This window comes from Molossus molossus, unplaced genomic scaffold (assembly GCF_014108415.1).
Source record: "Molossus molossus isolate mMolMol1 unplaced genomic scaffold, mMolMol1.p scaffold_m16_p_8, whole genome shotgun sequence".
Classification (NCBI taxonomy): Eukaryota; Metazoa; Chordata; class Mammalia; order Chiroptera; family Molossidae; genus Molossus; species Molossus molossus.
The window spans coordinates 93,330,643-93,353,935 of NW_023425402.1; the positions used below are offsets into that span (position 1 = coordinate 93,330,643).

A 23,293-nucleotide genomic window follows, 5' to 3' on the forward strand; every position below is an offset into this window, starting at 1 on the left:
GTGGAGTTTCAGATACGCATGCACACCGAGAGGGAGGGACGCGGTCATTTGCTTGACTCATTCATGGCTCTTGTCAGAGGCGACGAGTCTGCCAGTGCCATGCTCAGGTTCCAGCAAGTCCATTTCTAGGGCTCACACTGTGGTGCCCACTATCCGTCCTAACCGAATGACATATGGAAGCCAGTGACTGTCTTCTCACTTATTAAAAGCATTCATACCAACATACCTCGAGATGGGCAGAGCCTGGCAATTAAAAGCACAGATGGTATGTTGGTAGCATCAAAATTCCTTCAGAAACAAAACTGGCAAATTAAAATGTGAAACAACACATAAGGACTAGACACCTCAAGCATGTAATTGTATATTTATTTCTCTTTTTAAAGAACACTCCTTAACGTAATTCAATATACAAACTTGGTTTCACAGAATTATAATCCACTATATAGCACAAAGATAACCCAGATTGTGTGTGTGCGTGCACACACTTGTGTGTGTGTGTGTGTGTGTGCACATGTTGTTGTACCCTCCCTTTCTTCCGTTCTTCTGGACCTGCAAAGGCTCTGCCCACCTTCGACACTAACAAAGCCCATTGTGAATGTTATGTACAAAAGACTTCGTGCTCCCACAAGTCGTCTTCCCTGGAAAGCTCCTTCCTCCCTTTCCCCCTGAGATAGCCAGAAGTGTGACACTCTTCCCCCCTCCAAAGGGTCAAGTGGCTTCTCCTACAGCTGATGCCAACCCTGGGACCACGTGGACTGGCTGACAGGAAGGGCTGTGAGCAGGGAGGGCTCCATGCCTCCTTCCCGCTTCCACATCCACCCCTCAGGGTCCGAGAGCGACCCCTGTAGTAGCCTTAGTTCTAGTCACCACCTTGTGCAGCAAGAACCCAGAGATTTCTAAGCCCAGGTCTTCTCCATGGGCAGCGCACAGCACTGCCTGCCAAGCCACCGGGCCGGCCGATAACCAAGCTCTGTACAGTCCTGTGTGCTTTGTCACTTTAATTTTCAAAGACACCCTAGCATAGGTCTGTGGCAACCTAGTGTCCAACTGAGTTACATAAAATTGTACCAGTGATGCACTTGTACATATTTACATGGGGCGGAATGTTTTCCCATATCTTTAGATGAGTATATAGAGCAACATGTTCACATAAGACCAAATACTTTTAATCTTATTTATAACTGATTTATAAAGCTTTGAAAAAACTCACAATAGCACATTGTTTTACTTTAATGCTTTACGGTACTATCAGTTTAAAATCACAATCAGCACTTAAGTTATAGTCAATCCAGCAAACAAGGGACAAAAAATTTACAAGAGTTAAGAACTGACTGATACATCCTTTATCTTTTGTTTTTTTTTTAACTAATGCATAAGTGCAGAATAAGATACTCTAGTTTAAATATCTTGTTTACAATATACATTTTTGTTCTAGTTACGCAACAATAAATTCCATGCTTCACATAGAAAAGCAATCCACAACATTAAGAAAAAATGTACAATTTATGAAACAAAGTAAATAAATATTAGTATTACAGAATCAGAGCTGTACATAAAAGCTGTTCAGTTTTAATCATATAAAAATATGTTTTAGTGCAACCTCACATATATATTGATGCTGTTTTGCTTTACATCATTTAGATCCAAGTGTCCAAAAAAGGAAAGAAATTACATTTATTACAAAGCAGATACACAAATTCTAAAATATGTACAAATTACTGCTAAAAAATGCTTATAAGAATATAAGCAAAGTAAAGAAAAGGCACAAACATCTGTACAATTTTAAAAGTACCAGACCCAATAGGTTAATTTCAAATTTTGTTTTGGTCAGGCTCATGATGACTTGTTAATTTACCTAATTCTTTTGCTATAACAAAAGTATATATAATAGCAAACTACTGTAACTTAGGACAGGCATGCTATAAACTGGATTACCTCTATTTCTAGAAAAAAACAAAACAAAATAAGAAAATGTGGAAATGAGAGTCTCCATGCATCGTCGATCAATGTAGCTGATTCTTTTCTGCTGAAGGTTCTTTGCCTTCCTCTGTGCTTGTAGGTAATTCCTTGCTGCCGGGAAAGCCCGACCGCTTGTCATCCATACAACTCGCGCTGTAAAACGTGGAGGGAGCTAATGCAGTCTGTGATGTACCAAAAGTGTCCCTGTCACCATCATGCAAGTCAGTGTGGGGCGCCGAGGGGCAGGGCTGGCCTGGCTCCGGCCCGCCGAAGTGTCTCATGCTGACATGGGCACTTTCCAAGGGTTTCTGGGGGGGCTCCTGCACCCGCGCTGGCTGCTCGGCCCCCAGCAGAGCGGCCTCTTCTGTGGCAATCCGGAGAGAGGCGATGGCTTTTGTGCAGGTCTGTATATTTTCCTCCTGTTCCCTCTCGGTGGCATTCAAGCTGTCTTCTGACGTGCTCTGTTTCATCAACAGCCGAGGCGAGGGGGGCAGGCCAGGTGGGCCAGCCGCCTGCAGCAGGAGAGGGGACGGCTTCTCGTGCTGCTCGGAGATGACATAGGGATCCTTGGCGAAGGGGTCCCCGGAAGCGCCTTTCTTCTCCTCGGAGCCCCCCATTGGCAGAGGCAATGTGGGTGCAGGATGTAAACCAGACAGGGCCGGCGGCACGGAGTGAACCATTTGGATCCCACCAACGGGCACCATGGGGATAGGAGCTCGGACTTGTTGCTGAGAGTGGAGCGGAAGGTGACTGAAGACATAGTCACTAGGTCCCTCGGGGAAAAGGCTGGAGCCGGGATGTTCATAAGCACCTTCTTGGTCTCCATAGAGACTGAAGTAAGGAACCTGAGGTAACCCTCTTCTCAGATTCTGCACAGGGAAGCAGACAGCACAGCCGTTAGGACCCAGCCCCTCCACGCCCAGGCCAAGCTGCCCTTCCTTCGGGCTGCATTCGGACACTGCCACCCTACCTGACCCCTCGACCAATCCTCCTTTTCAAGACTAAAGAGGGTTCTCAGTTGTCTTCTAGAATCCCTGAAGGAAGCTGTCCTTCTTTGCAAAGTTACTTTTCTTTTTGAACAGCAGTGTGATAATATGCACGTGCTTTTACTAGGTGCGGAGACATTTTAGCTCGGCTTTTCTCATGAGAAAGAATGAAAAGAAAATAACGCATACTTTTCAGAAGTTTACCGAGCAAAATAGCACTTATAATAATAGATGTTTAAATTCAAAAGAAATTGAGAAGATTGCCATCTGTGTGTACACTGCGTAGAATTTTAGTATTTTTCTTAAGTGTGGATAAGTATAATCAAAGTAACAAGCCTGAAAATTGGCACTTTAAAAAATTTTTTTACAGGGCAGAAAACATAATGGTGGTGACACCCAAACTGGTCCCCTCCAGAGTGCAAGTCACTTGTCTAGTGAAATAAATTCCTGCAGAGACACCCCCAGTGCATGAACAAAGTCTTCACCAAATCACAAATCACGGCCAGTTTTTATAAGGAAATGATCAATATGTCAGATAAACAGTTAACACTAAATATTTTAAATAGTTATAACTTTTTTTTTTAAATCCTCACCCGAGGACATTTTTGCGTTTATCTTCAGATAGAGCGGGGGGGAAAGAGGGGGGAAGAGAGGGAGAGAAACATCGATGTGAGAAAGACACATCGAGTGGTCGCCACCCACACGACCCCAAGCAGGGCTGGGGACAAACCAAAATGGAAGTATGTGCCCTTAAGGGGAATCGAACCTGGGACTCTCCTGAGTTTGGCTCTAACCCCTGAGCCAAACAGGCTAGGGCTCAAATAGTTACAACTCTTACTCCACTACATAGCTGGGAACCAAACGTGACTGTGTCTTAGATCCTCTGTTTATTTTAATACTTCCATTTACGTATCTTCTCAGAAATAAAAAAAATTAAAGATACTTAAAAGGTGGGGCTAGAATTCCAGATTTCAAGTTCCCAGCCCAGAAAATGGAAAACTTATTTTCTATAAATATTTCTGTAGCAACCTGTGAGATTATCAGGTGTTAATGAGCTTATCTGGTTTCAGTGACTGAGATTCATTCTTTTAATGGATTGTCGTCCTAAAGGGACTCAGTTTATCGCTATCTTTTGTGAACTTAAAACCAAATGGATATAAATATGTCAAGTATGGTAGTAATCCAGAGAGAGACAAAAAAAAAAAAGATCCAATTCATTTCATGAATGTTTCAGTTCTAAAACTCCAGGTATGCTTTAAGCCATTAATAATTCATCCAGCTCTATTTAGATTGTGAGACGGGCTCAGGAATGATCAATTATGCATCACCTCTGCTACTCTGTGCCATACTTGGCCCAGGCTCCAGTGTATTCGAGCTAAAAACAAATGATTTGTCCTGGAAGTGCAGAAGAAATCATGTAATCATCAACCCTATAGTCGCAAGGACCTAACAGACTAGGTGAGAGGAGAAGTTTATCATACGAGAAAGAATCATTACGTGGTACCAAAAAAGTCCTCCTTGTATTTGCTCTGGTTCAGGAAAAGGCAAGTTTCCTTTATCAAACACCAGTTAATGTGGAAGAAATGTAATGCCTACAATAATCTTTGAAAATAATCAAAGTAATCTTTTTTTTTTTTAAATCCTCACCCAAGGATATTTTCCCATTTATCTTCAGATAGAGTGGGAGGGAGGGATAGAGAGAGAGAGAGAGAGAGAGAGAGAGAGAGAGGGAGGGAGAGAGAGAGAGAAACATCAATGTGAAAGAGACACATCGACTGGCTGCCTCCTGCATAACCCCAACCAGGCTCGGGGACTAAACCACAACCGAGGTATGTGCCCTTAACCGGAATCAAACCTACAACTCTTGGGTGACCAGGGCCAAATGAATCTTCTTTTAATCAAAATTGTTGCAGAGTCAAAGTTTAAGATAAAATATAGGTTATTTTTCCGTTTTGCTTTTGGTTGCTGTTCTTGATGGCCACTGCACGCCCCTGACTGAACGGGGCTGGGAGAGGTCCCATCACGCGAGGCCCCTCCCTCAGAGCTCTCAAAGGGCACGGTGAGCTGTCTGGTAAAACTAAGATTTATTCATCACATTCAAATTCCAGCAAAATCATATTTGTGTCAAGAATAAAAGTGTCACAGTCAGGACTTGACTGATCAGAACACCAGTGCTCGCGGCCACAGAGGGAAGTGTACACGCACTGCTCCTCCAGGTAACCACTGTCCACACATCCTCTTTCCGCTGGTTCACCCCTTCTTCACCCTCCAAACAAACTCTCCATAAGGTTTTTCTATTCGGGCTTTCACTCCACTTGCAACCCTATTTTGTTTTGAAATTTGGGCTTTATCATTGCAATACGGTGAACTAATTCCCATCTTAAATCTCAGTAAAATCTTGATGAGGAAATACAAATAATGAATTCACGAGCGGGTTGTGTTAAGTGTGTGTGTGTGTCCCATGTACCAGCTGTATTGTCCCACTCATCTTCTCAACAACGTCAACGGGTCCTCTGGAAGCAAATGCTAAGGGGGAGGCGGTCGTGCAAGAGGTTCACTGGCTGGTGTGTGTGGAGGTGGGGGCAGGAGCAGGGGCGCTAATGCATGTGAAGGTAGAGGAGAAGGAAGCAGGTGCTCAGCTCAGCTGTGACCCCTCCCAGCTCAGTCATTGGCTGGGGGCTCAGTCATGGCCTTAACTTAAAAACTGAGGAGTATCCTGAAGGAGCGAACAGCAGGAAGCTGTCAGGGGACTGTATTCCTTACATCTGAATGGCAAGTTCTTTCCAGGATAGAAATCTGCTTGGCCCACCTCCCTGGCTGCCACAAACAGATTAGGACACTATGACCAAGACGCTGAGTGACTTGCCCAAGACCACACAGACAGCAAGGGAAAGTGGACTCCTTCACTTGCCCAAGACCACACAGACAGCAAGGGAAAGTGGACTCCTTCACTAGGCCAGAGAAAGCATTGCACACCGATGCAGTCACCTGGCATCTGCGGGAGGCATCGCTCCTTTATGCTGCAATGGCATTGACTTCAGATGACCCTCCTTCCTACTTAACACCACCGAGACACACACACCTGTGGGAATGTACCTCTTTTTTCCTCACTGGCTAGTTTATTAGCTCGGCAAATAAATTCCGTCCTGTTTGCTATCGATGTTTCTGCAGTAGTTACAGCAGAAATAAGTCGGTGGCCAGCTTGTCAAAGAGGGTGTTGAAGCAGGGGATTAGAATGCAACAGGGAGCTTTCCCGAGGTTCCATGACGACAGCCGAAGCGCATGATGCAGGCTGGTGAGAAGGTGACAAGAGGGAGGAACCCGTCCGCCAGGGCAGTGACAAGACAGAGCTGGAGCTCGAAGTGCTTCCTTTGGCTGTGAGGGGCGGGGCTGGTCCACAGGACAGAAATCCAGAGCCAAGAGAACAGCAAAGAGGAGAGACCGTGCAGCAACCACAACAACAAAACACCCGCATTTGCGGCAAACTAACTCAAGAGGTAGCATTCCCCTCTCTGTGCTACGTGGCTGCTTCATTCATTTGTTTTTCTTTTGGTATGTGCCCCTAGCGGGAATCGAACCCAGGACTCTCCGGTCCACAGGCCAATGCTCCAACCGCTGAGCCACACTGGCCAGGGCCATTCATTTTTTTAAATCCTACACAAACTGAAAGAGACATCAAGGTCTTCCACGCCATGGAATGAGGCAGGGCACGTGCTTTTCAAGGGATCTGCATTGAGCCTTCTGCCTAAATTTAATTCGTGATTATTATTAGTGTGATCCTAACTTATGCGGAGGACATACTGTAGAAATCTCCTGATACTTTCTCCCAAGCTCCCCCTCTCTTTGGGGCACCATCTCACTAAACAAGTGCCCTTGGTTAGCAGGAGGTGGTAGTCACGGCAGAAAAGCACCTATGTGCGTGCCTTTGATTCACAAATGTACCAAGGAGGGTCTTTCTCCCTTCTCCCAGCCCCTCACTAGTTCCACCTGTCCACGCACCGTGGGCAAGGTAATGAATTTCTTTTTTTTTTTTTAAGTTATTGAAAGTCAAGGCGAATACCTGAACCAGAATCCTTACCTAGCAAGGAGTTATGTAACTAAGACAACTAAACACCCCCAGGAGGACTTTATACTCATGTTGAAGTTTCAGCTCATGTGTATAATTGGTTAAGCTTAGAAAGCACTTAGAAAGGCCTCACCTGTTACCAGCTGGAAGGCACCACTGCTCTGGCGCAACACTACCACACTTGGGGGCTGCCACAGCCACGCCACTGACAGTAACTGGCGATAAAAATGTCTTGCTGCTATTTTCAGTAACCGAGTTCTCCCCTCCCCCTGAGAGAGACTCGTTATAAAGTCACACTGGTGTGGTATCAAGAGGTTCCCATGTGCTATGACTTACATATTAAAAAGAGAAAGCTGCTTATACTCACAGGAGGCCCCAATACAATTGGCTCTGCTTGCAGATACTGCCCCATGGACAATGGTGGGTTGTGGTATAGAGCCCTTCTGGGAGATGGCACTCTTATGGAGGTCATGTATCTTCTCTCTCTTCTGGGAGAGAGGTCTCTCCTTGCCGTGATATCTTTCCCAGGTGACAATGGCCTCCTTGGGGACACATGCCTTCTTGGTGAAATATCTTTTTGTGACATCTCTCTCCTCAGCGCAGCTTCCTTCCTTGGTGAAAGATGTCTCATCGGCGACAGATCTCTCCTAGGTGATAAATGTCTTCTGGGTGATAAATCTCCTTTGGGTATCAGATACCTCTTTGGCGAATTATCTCGACAGGGTGAAGAATCATATCCTGGTGAGGAATGGCGGCTCGAGGGGGAGAAGTCCCTCGGCGAGGAACTGGGCTCCGAAGACAGCATGCACTCTTCGTCCATACCGCTGGGTATGTCTAGCCTGTCCTTGTCCGGTTCTGAGTCTGTACTTTTGCTCTGGAATAACCGCTGGTATTCTGTCATCTGGGTATCTTCACATGAGTCACTTGGTGTCATCAGCTGAGTGACCTGAATACTTGGCAAAGTAACCAAGTAGCTGATCAATGAAGAATGTCCCAGGGAACTATCGGAAGGAACCCCATGGGGCACGGCGCCAACATTCACAGGCAAGGAGGAGAATCTAGGAGGCTGCGGACTGGTGCTTCTAGACCTGGTTTTTGGTGTCAAATCTCCCTGGTCATCAAAATCATCATCGTCTTCATCGTCATCCTCATTGTCATCTGCATCCTCTCCATCTGACTCTTCAGCATCTGAGAACTGATGATCAGTGGAAATGCTGGACATGCTATGCTTCTCAGCCGCTTTGTGCAAATCTTCCATAGTTTCTGAAACAAGTAAACAAACACGGTGGAGATCAAGATCAACACACCAAGGTGAGGAGCTAACTGAGACCCATCTCTTTCCAAAAGCTTCCCTCGGCCCTCCAGCCCCTAGAGGTAGTTCCATCTCCGACTCCCAGAACACTCACTGGACGCTTACTGTGTGAGCCTGCACTGGTTCTTACCTTTCATGTACCTTCCCTACTTCATCCCCACCTTATAATAAACTTGAAAGGAGGACCTTATATCTCAGACATCACACTACTCATAGAAAACCCCCAACAAGTGTGTATATAATGCTGTAAATGATAATATGAGAAGAGAAATAAAGGCAACAACCTGTCTCTACAGATAGAAGCTTATGTATGAGTGGTGTATCTCAGGAGGTTTGGCTGACCCTCAGGTTTTCTATTGAGGTCAGTAATGATACTTTTCCTACTAGACTTCCTCCTCAGAGGAAAATCAAGACATTAAAATGCCTTTCAAACTTCCCAGAAAGTTTTATAAAATTTAAATCACTATCACAATAAAAGTGCAACTGGATTTCCTTTATGGTTCCAGACAGAAATATTTTCATACTAAGATCTTTCCCCCTCCCTAGGTCTGAACTGAAATCATTTACTTCTTCTCAGTAGGTTTCCAGCAGTTCAAGATGTCAGACTTCTTTTCTATATTTAGTATTTAATAAAATGAAATGTGATGAGCTTTTAAAAATCATCTAAACTTACTTTACCACTTTGGCCACAGAGCTGCGGCACGCATAGTGAAGTGGTCCGCCAACTAAATTATAAATACCTGCTTCCTCAGTTTCCGTGTCATCCACCGAAGTCATCGAGACGCCCAACTCCAGGCATTTTTTCATGTGTGCTTTAGATTTCATATGCTTTGTCAGGTTTCCTAGGAAACACACCAAAAAGAAAATAAAAGTGATGATTGCTTCAAAATTCAACATGAAATAAACTCACTTGAGATGACAGGAGATTGTTTCTACCCACTACTCCTTGCCTCGAACTGAAAGGAACAATCTGGTTTCAGAAGATATGCCCTGCCTGAGGGCTGTGACCAGTCTAGGGTTTCTTCATTCTAGAAGACTAGTGGAAGTCTAGGGTCACATCTTTTCAAGGTGGTTTCCAAGCACAACAGGAGTCCCACGCTTTCCTGGCTCAGGATCTAATACCTTTAGCCCACATGGGGCAGCCTCCTAATACTCCACACAAAGCCAAGCTGGGTCACACATCTCAGAGAAAGTTCACCATGAAATATTAACAAGGCACCTGCTGGACCCCGGCCCTTCTGGCATTGATCAGGTATAGATTAGACAGGATTCGAACTAGTTGGAAGAAAAACTATCCAAAGTAATGTTAGGGGCAACCCTGGAAATGAATTCAAAGAATGATACAGATATTTAGCTAACTACTTATGGGGAATGTTATTCTCAGTATTGAGCATCGATCTGTCTGACATGTGTCAGCAGTTTCTCCTGCAGCAGTATTCCCTTTTCATTTACCCTGAAATCCCATCATTCTAAGAAAAAAGAAAGAATTTGATGTCAAATATATATGATGATGATGATACAATACATAAAATTATGTGTATACGTACAAATGTGTGAGTTTCTGTAGATCTATGTAATTGCTATACGTAATGTGAGAAATGATGAAAACACTCATCAAATCACTTTTGACTTAGGATCTACTAAAATATATATATATATATATATATATACACACACATACATACATACATATACTGTTCCATGTCATATATATAGCTTACCAAATGAGATCCAGAAATTAATTCAGCTGTAAGGTCCATGGTATTATCTATGCTCTTTGATGCTGCATTAGCAGTGTACCAGCAAATGCCTTATTTTTAAGAATAGGCTCATTGAATCTGGGTGGAAACCCTCAGCCTGCTGATAGAGTATGTTCCCCTTGAAGAGGTGTTTAGTTTGAGATTAACATACTATACGAATCACAATTATAAACCAGGACACTGTTGCTTATTATTTTACTTATATTTCAATTTTTTCAAAAGCGCAGATTTTTTTTGTAGAGAGATTGAGAATTCTAAAATCGGAAAATTAATCAATACATCGAATAAATTAATAGAAATCATCTACTTCTGCAAGGGAGCCAACAAGCGTGTCTGTGGAAGGGTGTGGATGTTAGGTGTGTCAAAATAATATATTTAGATCTTAGTATGTGTTTCTTCTTCTGTGTTTTTCTCCCCACCCATTTCAAGCAGATGGTCAGGCTCTGAGCTCTCATCTTTGGGGAAGGTTTGTAGTTAAAAATCTGGATCTGAAACAACCCCACCATGGCTTTAGTGTATGGACTTTTTGAACTTCTGAAGGCCTCAGACAGGCGAGGGGAGCAGGATGGGGGGGAGGGGTGCTGAAGGAGTGGTCAGAGCATGAAGTGCTGGCCCTACAAGTGTGCTGCTGACCTGAGCTGCGGCGATGGGTTTGGACAACAGGCATGAAGCCGGAGGTGAAAACTGGAGGCGATTCCCAGAATGTTTTGCTCATTTTAAGATTCTGAGAAATTTGGACATTCTCAAAGGATGACGATGAAACTCAAATAACGACCAAGAGTAAATTATTTCCTGCTCAACTCCAAGACCATGGTTGCCACATTTACTTTGATTTTTTTTTTTTTAATCTATAAAAGGTTTCTTTACCTAGTGTTTCACACAGCTCTATCTGCAGACAAATCACATGTCCAGTGAAGACATATCAGTTGTAATCACTGACAGATTTGTAGTACATTCTAAAACTAAAGTTTATATTTTCTTATCTCCTAGGAAGTCTCTTTGTGAAATTCTATATAAAAGTCTTGATTGTGCAAAGATGAATGGTATTTAAAGGACCTTATGTTTATTTCTTTTTAAATGCAAGTGAGCCCCCCCCCCCTTCCCCTCTTTCTGGCTTCAAAGAAAGCAATCTTGCAATATGGATACCTTGTTAATAAAGAAGAAACAGATATATTAAGAGGTTACACATTCATACTTCTTACAAACCATTGAAACAATTCAGGATTTTGACTATAAAAGAAAACAGGTACACATTTCTCTGCCAAAGACCATTTTATTTGATAGTTATTTTTCTTGATGTGTAGTGCAGCAGAACAATTGGCATGCAAATTGAAAGTTTAAACTTTGGAAAATAATGTGAGGCTTCTCAAGGGGAGTCTATAGGATCCAATAGTACTTCTACAATAAGCAGTAAAAGGTGCTTCTACAAAAGTCAAACCACCTCTAATTCAGTATTGTTTGTATTCTGAGAATACTAGGCTTATGAACATTTGCAAAATTTCATAAAATGATAGAAACATAATTAAAGCAAATTTCTTCTGTAAAATACTTTCATATTTTCATACCTGTTAAGAACAGATTTTATATTTTTTTAAAGAAAAAATATCATTTCAAGGCAAGTCCTCGTTTTAGGAGATTAACAGTGTGGCCTGAGAGTAAGAAATTGTCTCTGTGCTGATAAATACACAGAACTCAGGCTATCAAATTTCTATGCATAATTAATGCAACTGTGGATGGAGGGGCCCACCTGGGAGTCTGTGGATTTCTACATTATTTATAATCTTGAAACTGACCATGGGCACATGTTCTTTTTTTTCCCAGCTGCTGCTTTGCTTTCCTCATGCCACTGCATGGATTGTCTCCCTACAGAATTTCAATACTGGAGCAAAGTTTATCCAGACCACATAGCAGTTCCAACATGAAGTAATAGCTATCCAGGCAATTTCAAGCCACTTCCCTCAGAGACAACTGGCCTGGGTCCAACTCTATACAGCTCTTACTTAAGTCATAAAAGGAGCCTCACTGTCTCATGTACATCCTTTGATCACTTACATGAGGGAGGAAATACATTTCATGGGGTCATATTTTCACAAACAAAATCATTTTATTGTCAATGAAAGTTAGTTATAAAATGGGATTTGGAATCAGGAGTAGCCATAAAAAAGTGATTTTCCTCTAAAAAAATAATCGGACTTGCCTGGCCAGTGTGGCTCAGTGGTTGAACATCGACCCATGTACCAAGAGGTCACCGGTTCAATTCCCAGTCAGGGCACATGCCCCGGTTGTGGGCCCGATCCCCAGTGGGTTGCATGCAGGAGGCGGCCAATCGATGTTCTCTCTCATTGATGTTTCTATCTCTCTCTCCCTCTCCCTTCCTATCTCTCTAAAATCAATAAAGAAAAAAAATTAAAAAAAATAATAATAAAATAAAATAATCAGACTTGTACCTTTCGTTTTGAAGGCGAAGTTACATAACTTGCACACGTAAGGCCGGACATCAGTGTGAGTGCGGATGTGCTTTTTGAGCATGCTTGGTTTCTTACAGCGAATCCCACATTCTTCACAAATGTACTTTCCACGTCCACGTCCTCTGACATATACATAATCTTCATTTGACTTATACCTGTATAAAAAAGGGGAAGCCAGTGTGTTTTCAAATACTTCAGCACATGATACAATCAAGCGAGAAGCTAATTATTTGCATTGCAAATTTTTATGAGGGGCCTTTACAAACAATTATTCAACTCTACTTCTACGAAGCCTATGAAATGTATGCAGGAAATGCCTGAAAGAGCTGGATAACAGATTTGGCACTGTAAACAAAATGGAATTTCTTCTCCATGGAGTTCCACATGGAATTGGCTCTTCTATTCGGTGTAAATATATGGACTTGGTATAGGCAGTCAAATGGTCTTAGTAAGTGTCAAAGTGTTGCAGAGCTGTGCCTTAGTACTTTTGGATTCCAGTAAAACTTTCAAGCAAAATGCATCCAAAAAGGTATACCAACATATTTAAATCATCATAGATCATTTGTCAATATTACATCATTTAAGACGTACATGCACCACATACATACCCCTCTAAATTTGCTAAAACTAATGTAACTAATAATAGAATTCTTCTTTGCAAATTTCTACTCTATTTTTACAATGCTGGCACAAGAGTGTCTCGGAAAATTCTAGCTTACACAGGCTGAGCTGAGCTCACCAACTGCTGTCTACAGATTTTATCTGCTCTTCCCAAGGACTGTGAATCTGTATACAAGTGGAGCCTACATTTCAAGTGGCTTCTGGAAAGTACTGTTACCTAATGAAAACTAGAGATTGTATTTTTCAATCAAATTTGCATTGGTTTCCAGAAGGATTTAATTGAGAGGTTTGAAAGGATATCTAATGAAATTGATTAGATGAACAAAGTCTTAGGTATTCACTGTGATAGTCAACAGAAGAAACCCACCCAGTCCTCAAACATCACATTTTGTTTAGAATACAAAGAAATGTGATCTATCACAAAGTAGGGTTGAATAAATCAATGAATATTATTATCTCCTAAATCACAGCTAGGTTAGAAATATGTGTCTAATGTCAGTCTTAGAAAGATATTCCTTTTGGGGTATCCTTTTTATAACTTCAAAAGGTAAAGTGATATACAAAATGCCCCTAATCACTGGCAATTGATTTAAAGGCACTAGATTGACAATTTTCTACATTCTAAGAGCATTGTAAACTTCTCTATCTGTCCCAGCTAATCCATCATCAGGAATAAAAGCAAGTTCGACTTCATTCATCCAAAGCACTGAACAATTTTTAAGAGAGAAAAATCCACCCACATATTTAAATACTAAGTCTACTAGGGATACTATTTAATCTTAATATCAACCACTTTTTGGTTAGTACCAATCAAGGAGAGACTTAAGTAGTATTTAAAAAATGAATTGCTAATTGTGCATGCTTTCTGCTACTTTAAATCTGTCCTCTTTTACAAGAAAGTTCCAACATCAACTTGTTCTTAAAAGCTATTTTAAACTTTATCTTTTATCCCACATTGTGTTTTGTCATAAAGTAGAAAAGAACCTAAAGATGGAAATCTTTCACCTTTTAATTTCATTATTCTCTACCCCTAACAAGATGAAATTATTTAAGGAATACAGAATAAAACAATTTCATAGAAAGCTAACTTTCTTTGGGGAAGAATACTTTAAACTTAATGTAGCCCATTATCATAGTTGATGGAGAGTACATTTTTCCTTCACATAGTATAATTTTATGTTTAATGTATTAGCTGATTAAATTGATTCCAAAATGAAAATACAGTAAAGTTCTGTATAAAATATAACTGAATATTAGAACAATCTATACAAATAAAATATTTACCAATCAGCCATTCTGCAGACCCGTGAATCTACTTGATATGAGAATTAATGGATTTTGAAAAAATAATTAAAAGATAAGTTAAATTAAATTCAAAGTGTATATATTAGATAAGAAACACATACACTTAACTGGTCAGTAATACTTTTTTTTTGTTTTAAAGTTATCACTTTGCAATCACCAGAATAAGAGTGGCTAACACACTACTTGGAATGAACCTGGTCACCATCAGGCAGAAAGTGGGCCGCAGGTTAAGAAATGGTTGGGACATCGCCTATAAAATGGGGCAATGAATGGAGGAAGAAATGAAATATGGGCACAATCCTTTTGGACCATCAAAACACAGCAATAAAATATTCACATACGCTTTTTCATGCGTGTCCTTCGTTAGTGGAGATGGGCTCCCCAAAGCATACAGTAACTGTGAAGGTCCCTCTAATCTAGTACAAGTGCACTGCTATGAAGGTTGCTGAATGTAAGAGGGTTGATTCAGTCACAGGGACCTCTCAGTCTCTGAGGAAAGATAAAATCTATATTTCTCTCGTTTGTGTTAAAAGATGAGGGATGTCAAAAAATACTGAGACAAGCTTCATGACTACATCCAACTATGGTTTTAGTGAAAATACTAGACATCCATCCAAAGGAGGCCAAACCTACGAGGGAATCCATTTTAATCATCCATCTCCAAACTGGTCATCTCTGTGAGAAATCAATATTTCATTTCACTGAACAGTCAACATTTTATGGTCAAACAGATAACATTATTTTGTCCTCCAAATGTAATTGGAATAAATTCATGCGCATGGAAATGTAAGTTACAGACCTGTTGTACAGATAAGGCTAATTACATCATAAACCCCTCAAGGTGGTTAATGTGCTTTAAATATTTTTTAAAGTTTTAAAGCAAAAATCTGGGCTTTTCTCCCACTGACTGGATCAAACATACATTTCCATCAAAATCTGAAACTAGACATTATACATATGTGTGGCTTTTCTTAACTATTCAGATTATAAAGTCATTGGACCTTATTACTTATATTTCTACCATTCAGAATTTAACATAAAAAGAAATTCCTGAAGACAGAACACTGTCACAGACCAGAGGAGTTGGGAAAACATGACAACTGAATGCCCTATTGTCCCCTAGCTTGGGTCCTGGAGCAGAAGGAGGCCATTGATGGAACTGGTGAAATCCCAAAGAAGTCTGGAGTGCAGGAAATAATAAAATCAATAAAACAAACAAGTAAATTAACTAGTGCCTAGGATTATACATGAGTGTGCATGATTGCATTTTTGTAAGCAGAGAAAAGAAAAAAAAAAAATAGGTCCAATCAATAGCACAACCAATGCCCATATAAATAATATGAAAGAATAAAACTTTCAAGATTCCACCAACTAAGTCTATGTCATACTAAATTAGAGGCATAAAAATTTAAAGCCGCGGCTCAAACCATATACAACAGGGACATTTTCATTAAAAGTCAGTCTTGAAAGCAAGGCCATGAACTTATTATCTATTACCAGCAGACTTCAGAAACGTCGACAGAAAAGGAATTGGCTTTACACGTCCAACCTGAGTGGATACCACTGTTTCCCATGCAGACATTCTGGACCATCTGCCTTGACTTAAACCTGGATAGTTTCCATTCGCACTTAGGTGTCCTTACCCTCCTTCAAAGATTTTAATTCGGATCGGCTCAGTTTGTTTGGATCCAATATCTTTATCACCATGAATATCTCCTTTCCCTCTTTCCTTTAAGATATTTCCCACTAATTTCTTTTCCAGTTTGCTGCCAAATAAAAAGGATGCATCAGGTTTCATCTGTGGGACAAAAAGAGAGAATCAGCTCATATGCTTTCTCTAAAACAAAGGGAAGCCCACATATGCCCCTCTTCGATGGTCTCTGAGAAGGAGCCTCAATTCCAGGCCGGTTACATACAATGAAGGACAACAGGGATAAGATCAGACAAGAATGACACTGTCTACTGAATAAATTCAATGTTTTGTTTAAAAAAAAAAATACTTCTTTAGCACTTACACTGTGGGACACTAAGAAAAACTTTAAAAACATGTTCTACATTCTGAAGGAGCAATTAGAGCCATCCTTACTAATTAGGGAAATATTTTTTAAAATTACAAAAGGAAATGGTAGCTGAAATGAAGTAAAATCTATTTTAAGTCCTCCACTTGCTTCTTTAATAATGTCACCTCAAATTCCCAAGTGCTCCTTGTTAATATTTTTATAATTTCGCATGTAAGGCATTGATTGCCCATGTTTTGAACAAATCTGCTAGTCACTTGGGAAAATGAATTTTGAAAGATACACAGAAAATAAATTGTAGTAAAAAGTACTGTCAGTGGGACCCAGCCCACCGAAGTTGGCCAAGTTCAGCACTGACTCCTGCCTGATGGCTCCTTTCACCCACTCCCTGCTCTGTCCCCATTTCCTGCACCCCTCCCATCAAAAGAAAAGCCAGTGGGCTAGGTCATTTACCCAGGTCAGGAGGGAGAAGAACCCGGAGGAATCAGTCCCTGAAGTAGAATTTCCTGGCCCCTAGGTGAAGGAAATACCTGTGGTTGGGACTTTCCCCTTTTCCCGGGACTGTCGTAACTAAGCTCAGGCCGTGGCTCCTCTCTCCCACCCCCAGCTCTGACCTTCACTTTATTTGCAACTTTTAGACTGCCCTTCACTATGTGTTCTGCTCCGCAACCAAGTCCACAAGAAAGACTGTTTTCAGAACAACATGCATTACCTGAGCGAACTGCTTCCAAGCACTTGAGGACGTCAGCTTGCCGGTGCCAGGCCTGTGCATAGCAGCCAGAGTGTAGATTTCTGCGGTGAATTTTTGTTTGGACCTTAGAAGAGCCAGAGTGGTCTTGGTGTTCAATCCTGATGGGTTTGGGTTACAGGAACTAATGCACCATGAAGCATAAACCGAGGATTTGAAGGTGGCCTGTTGCACATAATTGGGTTTTGTATAATTCAAGAAGCACCAACTTACAGTAGTTGTTGTCCGCAGACTGGGAAACTGAAGAATCTGCTGGAAATCTGCCACGTCCGTGAAGAGAAGTGTTGAGTTTGCCACTTTCCCGCTAGGGCCGGAGGCCATGTGGACCAGCATGCCAACAGGCAGCTTCTGGCCCCTCCCTAGCTCTTCCAGCTGACTGTCTCCCTGCGGCAATGAGGAGCTCTGTGGGCTCAAGCTCATATCAGAGGCTGTCTCATCGATATCTAATTCATCTGAGGACTCTCTGCTCTCAGAAGGCCCGCTGGACTTCTGCCCGAGAGAGGGTGCCCTGGAGCTGGGAGGAAACGGCTCCCTCAGGGGCACACTGGCAGAGGGATGGTCTTGAGATGAGGAGGGGGACAGTGACGAGAAAGAAGAGGACCCCGATTGCAAGCCGTCCTTTGGCTCAGAAGCACAGCCTTGTCGAACCAGCTGGGGTTTCTGCGGGCGGGAGAGATCCTTTTTAATATCTGAGTTGGTTAGCTCCACAGCACTGAGCTCCTCCACAATCTGTCCGTACATCTTTTCTTCTTTGACCCTTTTCTGCTGCTTTGTTTCCATGAAGAGTTCTAAGCTGCTGGCTGGAGAAAGCATCCGCTTGCTACCTCCCAGGGTGGCGACACTGTCCGAGGTGGAAGGTAAGCATAGGGGGATGGAGGCTTCTAAGCCGAGGGGCAAGGTTTGAGGTACTTTCCAAATGGGGTATTTTTCCAAGCCTGCATGCTGCCCCAACACCTGGGCAATGTTAAACCCTATCCCTTGCATGGCCGCATTGGTTACCAGTGTTCTTTGGGTCATGTTCTCGTCGACTTTGCATATGACAATCGCAGGACTGTTCTGCCCAAGGATCTGAGAAATGCTTGTGTACATGACACTCCCATAGGACGGAACGTGGGTCTGGATCCTAACAGGAACCACTGTTCCCGGTAAGGACTGTAAAGGCCCAGCGGTTGCCGAGGTGAAATCTTCTTGAAGAGACTGCTCGGAGGGAGTATCCACTGCCTTGGTACCCTGGTCGGACGGAAACTGTGGAAGAAGGTGCTTTGAGTGTGGCCCTGATGTTCCTGCATAACACGGGTACGCTTGCTCCTTTGCGTGCGCGTAATCAGCAGCTTTCTTTCCAGTGTGCTCCGCGGCGTGCTCCAGGGGATAGGTCGGGTGGCATTCTGCCTGGAAGAGGGGCTTGCCGTAGCTCTTCGGAGGGTGTGGCACGAGGGGATGCGGGAAATGGGCCTGCCACCACGGAGGCTGCTGGGCCGGTAAGTGAACCATACACACGGTGGGGTACTGAAACGGAAACAGGGCATTCTGGATGGGAGAAAATGGAATCGTCTCTTGATGTGGAAATAAATGTGGCTGTTCAGATAGCTGCTTGCTTGCGATATAGGATGTGGGCTGTATCAAGGGATTCCTCAGAGATTCCTGGCTGTCCATGTGCATGATCTGTTGTTGGGCCAGGTGGAGTGGCCCCGAGCTCAGCTGGGCACAAGGACCCGCCAGCTGCTTCCCGGGGTCCTCAGCCTGGAGAGGAAGCAGCACAGAGGAGGGGGCGTGGTGCCACGTGGACCTCAGGCCCGCCTGCAGATGCTCCATCTGCTCCTGCTTCACGCCCAGGTCCACCCCGGCCTCGCCCTGGGCCACCTCAGGGGAGCCGCTGAAGGACGCCTGCCGCACCAGGAAGCACTTCTTCCTCTCCCGCGACGGGGACAAGGTGGGGGCCGCCGCCCCTGGCACCGGGGCGTGGGACAGATTCCCATAATCAAACGACTTGCTCCGAATTTCCGGGACTTCCGTTGGGTGAGGACAAGGCATCTGCTCGGATGAGCAGCGTCGCATCTCCTTTTGGTGGTGGTGGCCCGGGACGGACAGCGAATAGGAACCAGCGGGGACGGTCAAAAACTCCGAGTGCTTCCCGAACTCCTCCTGCTTGCCGGGGGCCGCAAGCTTGCCGGCTTCTTCTCTTTCAAAAGACATGGAGAAACTGGAGCTGTGGGACAGGTTGCTGTCCTGGCTGGGGCTGCGAGACAGGCCGGTGCCCGTGGACTCGAAGCTGGACTCCCCGGAGGAGTGCTCCATGTCCGCCAGGCGCAGCCGCTTCTTCTTGGGCGGCAGCTTCTCCGCCGGCAGCTGGGAAAGGGTCTCGCTCCTCTGCGGCCACTGAAACTCCTCCACCGGCTTCTTGGGCTCTTTACTCTGGGCTTCCTTCTCTTTGTCGGGCTTGTCGGGCTCCTCCGTCACTCGAATCTCAGGAACCTGAATGTTGTGCTGGCGAACCAGCCTGGGCTGCGCGTGGATCGCCTGCTGCGGGGCCTGCGCGCCCGGGGCCGCCTTGCCCGCCGCCTCCGCGCTCTCGCCCGGGCCGGCCCACTCCGGGCTCACCGGGGCCTCGGAAACCTCGCTGTCGCAGGTCTCGGAAGGGGAGGACGCTTTCTCCTGCACGCTGGCCGCCAGTTCGGATGACTCGGACCTCTCAAACGAGTTGGGTCGGCTCAGCGAGTTGGTGTGCTGAATCACAGAGATCACGTTCCCGGGAGGTTTCCTGCCCCCCGGGTCGGACATCTTCTCCGAATCGGCGGCTGAAGGGAACTCCTCTGACCCAAGAGACGGGCTTCCAGACTGCAGTGGGGGTCGACACGGGTCAAAGCGATCGGAGTGGCCATGAGACACGCTCTCGGGCCCCGCGGTGGCGAATCCACTCCGGCCGCCTTCCTGGAGCTGCGGTTTGGGGTCATACTCTGAAGTCCTGAGGCCCGCGGGGGTGCTGGCCACGCTGCTGCAAATCATGGGGACGTCCTCCTCGTCGCCCACACTCTTCTCTTTCCGGCGTTTCCTGTTCTCGCACGTCGTTCCGAACATGGTTGGCACTCCCTGCAAGGACACCGAGGGGTCCATGGCATACTCCCCGCCGTGCTTTACGGAGCTTAGGCAGGAAATGTCCCTGTAGCTCTGCTTTGGTGTTTCAGAGTCTTCCCACTTTTTGTACGGTTTCCGGGAGACGTCATAGTCGTAGCCAGCCCTGTCCCCAGGAATCAATTTCTTTTCCTTCAAGGATGAACCTGAGATACTCTTTAACATCCTGCCATGGTGTTCCGCCTCCACGTGTCCCTCCTGTACGGAAGGCAGCTCAAAGGCAGCTTGTCTTCTTAACATGCGCTGAGGAGGGATCCCAACAGTCCCCGGATAGAACACATCATCCGAACCAGTCATCCGCTCATCAAATGAATGGCTTCCTCTCAAAGAAGGAGGAACACTTAGATTCGTGGCTGAAGAAGTTGGCATTGAGTTGCTTCGGATAAGGGGTGACGAGTCCATAGGAGCCTCTAAGAGAACTAGGTTGCTGCCTTGGAAATTTGCAGGATAAGGTTTTCCTTCATTCCTGACAGATGATGGGACAGCCTGGGATTGTCTGGACTCACTGTTGAATTTAGTGGATTTCAGCATGCTTGTCTGACTGGTATCGATTTCTCCTTTGCTTGGAATCAGCTGCGAAACGGGATCTTCAAACATCTTGACGTCTAACCTGGTGTTGACGTGAGGTAATGTTTCCATCATCCCCTTTCTACCCATTGTGGCACACTCCTGACTTGTGGTTGTAACACTGAGTGTGTTTCTGGGACTAAGCCGATAGTATTTTCCAAAGATGATTTCTTCATAAGACTTTGCATTTGTGTTTGGAGGGCTTATTTGCTGCTCTGCGCTTTCTGAGCGAGAAAAATAGCCAGAGTCAGTGCTTCCTTTACTGTGTGGGCTCAGAAGGTTTAGAGATGGCTCAGAATCTTGTCCTTTCTTCTCCGACAGTCTTAGTGCAAGTTTCTGTTTCACTGTGTGAGAGTCATCAGCCTTAGTATTTAAAGACAGATTGGGTAGCATATCAGAGCCAATATACTGAGAGTTTTCATTAGGTAAAGGAATCCCACTTTTAGGAATAATCAAAATCGGCACCTTCATTGGACCTCCCAGTGATTCTTCCAATGACCCATGGTAGCCCCCTCTGCTGGCAATATCCAATGGGATTGGTGGACCAGGACTCATTTTCTCAGAAGCCTCAACAAATAAAGAACTCTCCTCATCCGTGTCTGTACTCTGTTCACCGTCTGAATGTATTTCTGCCTCTACATCAATAAAACCAGCCTCTAGGTCCAATTTAGATACGGCTGACTCTGTGAAAGGGACTAAGCCTGCCTTAATTGCATGGGCATGCGACTTCCTGTGCTTGTACAGATTGCTCTTTGTCTTGAAAGAGAAGCCACAAGGTATGCATGGATATGGCCGCTCCCCAGTATGAGACCTGATGTGTTTTTTCAGCACACTTGGTTTGGCACACGCCCTGCTGCAGTAAGGGCAAATGTACTTGCCTGGCTTCTTGGGTTTGTGCTCTTTCTTGTGAGCATCTTCTGACTGTTCAATACTTTTCTGGGAGTATTGGCTAAAAGCAGGGTTCAGACTTGAAATCTTTTTTCGAGGATAACCACCACTGTGGCCATGGATAGGAAAAGGAAATAAGTCTTCAGAGGCAACAGAGGGCAAAGGGGCAGGGAAAAGCCACGGAGGGCCTTCGAGGCTCTGGTGTGGCTTGTTGCTGTGCATGACTCCCTGTGGCAATGAGTGCTGAGGGAAAGAGAGTGAATGTTGGCATGAGTAAGGACTCGGACGGTGCAGTGGGTATGGCTTCTCTGTGGCTTGCTGTGCCACCTCGCTAGGGGAGGCCAGTTTCCCAGACCCGAAGAGTTGTGCTGATGCTGTGTTTCCGATTTGCTCCGGATCTATTTGTGGTTGCCGCTGTCCTTCTTGACTGCCAAAAGTGCTCATCTTAATAACAGCTGATTGTTCCTGTCTCCATCTACCTGATGCTCTATCAGTTTCTCCAGACCTTGAGGTAGCTTTTTGTCCTAGAGCTGTGTCCCCAGTGTCCATTTTGTTACACAAGGTCTTAAGTGCTAATTTGCTTGAAAGCCCTGCAGACTCATGGAGGGTCTCCAAAGCTGTGCTTTTCAAAGCGTGCTCACTTCCATGTTCCAGGGTGTCTGCAAACCTGCCCAATGCTCCTTCTGTTTGGAACCTTTCACACCCGCCCCGTAGTCTACCGGCAATAGATGGTGATGTCCTTGGACCTGGGCTATAACACAGTTCTCTCCATTGCAGCAATGTCCATCCAAAAGCCAAGTGTAAATCTATGAAAATTTCTTATGGCATTTGAATATTTTCAACTAGGATGAAATTGGGGTGGTGAAGAGCCTAGGAGAAATTCTGCCCATCAACTAGAGCAAAGTTCAGATGCCGGTTTCACTAAGATAAAATGATCTGGGGGAAAAAAGAAAATGCGAAGAGACTGTCAAAATGGTTCTCAAGTTCAAAAACAAAAACAAAAAAGAAAACCAATCCTAAATAACCAGACTGAAATTGGATAAATTGAAAATTATATTTTACTCTAATAAATTATTTTTATGGTTGTTACATTATTTCCACAACTAAAGGACATTAATATCAAACTTAGCATTATTAAGTCATAAGCATAAATCTCTTCAATACTTGAATTGTGGTCATCCTTTTAAATACATTTTAGTTTGGGTTAGAAAAGAATTTAATAAAAACTTTTGATAAATGTTACTTATAAAATCATTAAAATTTTTAAAGCCTTCATTAAAATAGATGTAGAGCTATTTCTAACCAAGTTCTATGACTTGCATGCTGGTGTATACGTTTCTCTATATAGATATATTTTATAGATGAATACAAAATGTATATTTAGCAATAAATATAATGTACAAATTATTATAAATACATAACATAATATATAATATACTATATATATTTATAGCTTAAAAGCAGTG

The 23,293-nt window shown here is 43.8% G+C and overlaps 1 protein-coding gene across 1 annotated transcript; it reads right to left on the reverse strand.

Moving 5' to 3' along the window:
* Nucleotides 1-347: 347 nt before the first annotated feature.
* On the reverse strand, nt 348-22,635 carry HIVEP2 (HIVEP zinc finger 2). The gene is made up of 6 exons (XM_036247858.1): nt 17,208-22,635; nt 16,121-16,275; nt 12,531-12,706; nt 9,064-9,165; nt 7,379-8,274; nt 348-2,828 (listed from the first exon to the last, which is right to left on the reverse strand). Exons 1-6 carry the CDS (start codon nt 22,374-22,376, stop codon nt 2,004-2,006), a joined length of 7,323 nt encoding a protein of 2,440 aa, XP_036103751.1. The 5' UTR covers nt 22,377-22,635; the 3' UTR covers nt 348-2,003.
* Nucleotides 22,636-23,293: the final 658 nt, after the last annotated feature.

Excerpts from the sequence above, each read along its gene's own strand:
- HIVEP2 (XM_036247858.1), bottom strand. The coding sequence starts at position 22,376 with ATGGACACTGGGGACACAGCTCTAGGACAAAAAGCTACCTCAAGGTCT. Across the intron at positions 16,276-17,207 it reads CTTGGAAGCAGTTCGCTCAG|ATGAAACCTGATGCATCCTT; the intron begins GTAATGCATGTT and ends TTTGTCCCACAG. Across the intron at positions 8,275-9,063 it reads CACGGAAACTGAGGAAGCAG|AAACTATGGAAGATTTGCAC; the intron begins GTATTTATAATT and ends TACTTGTTTCAG.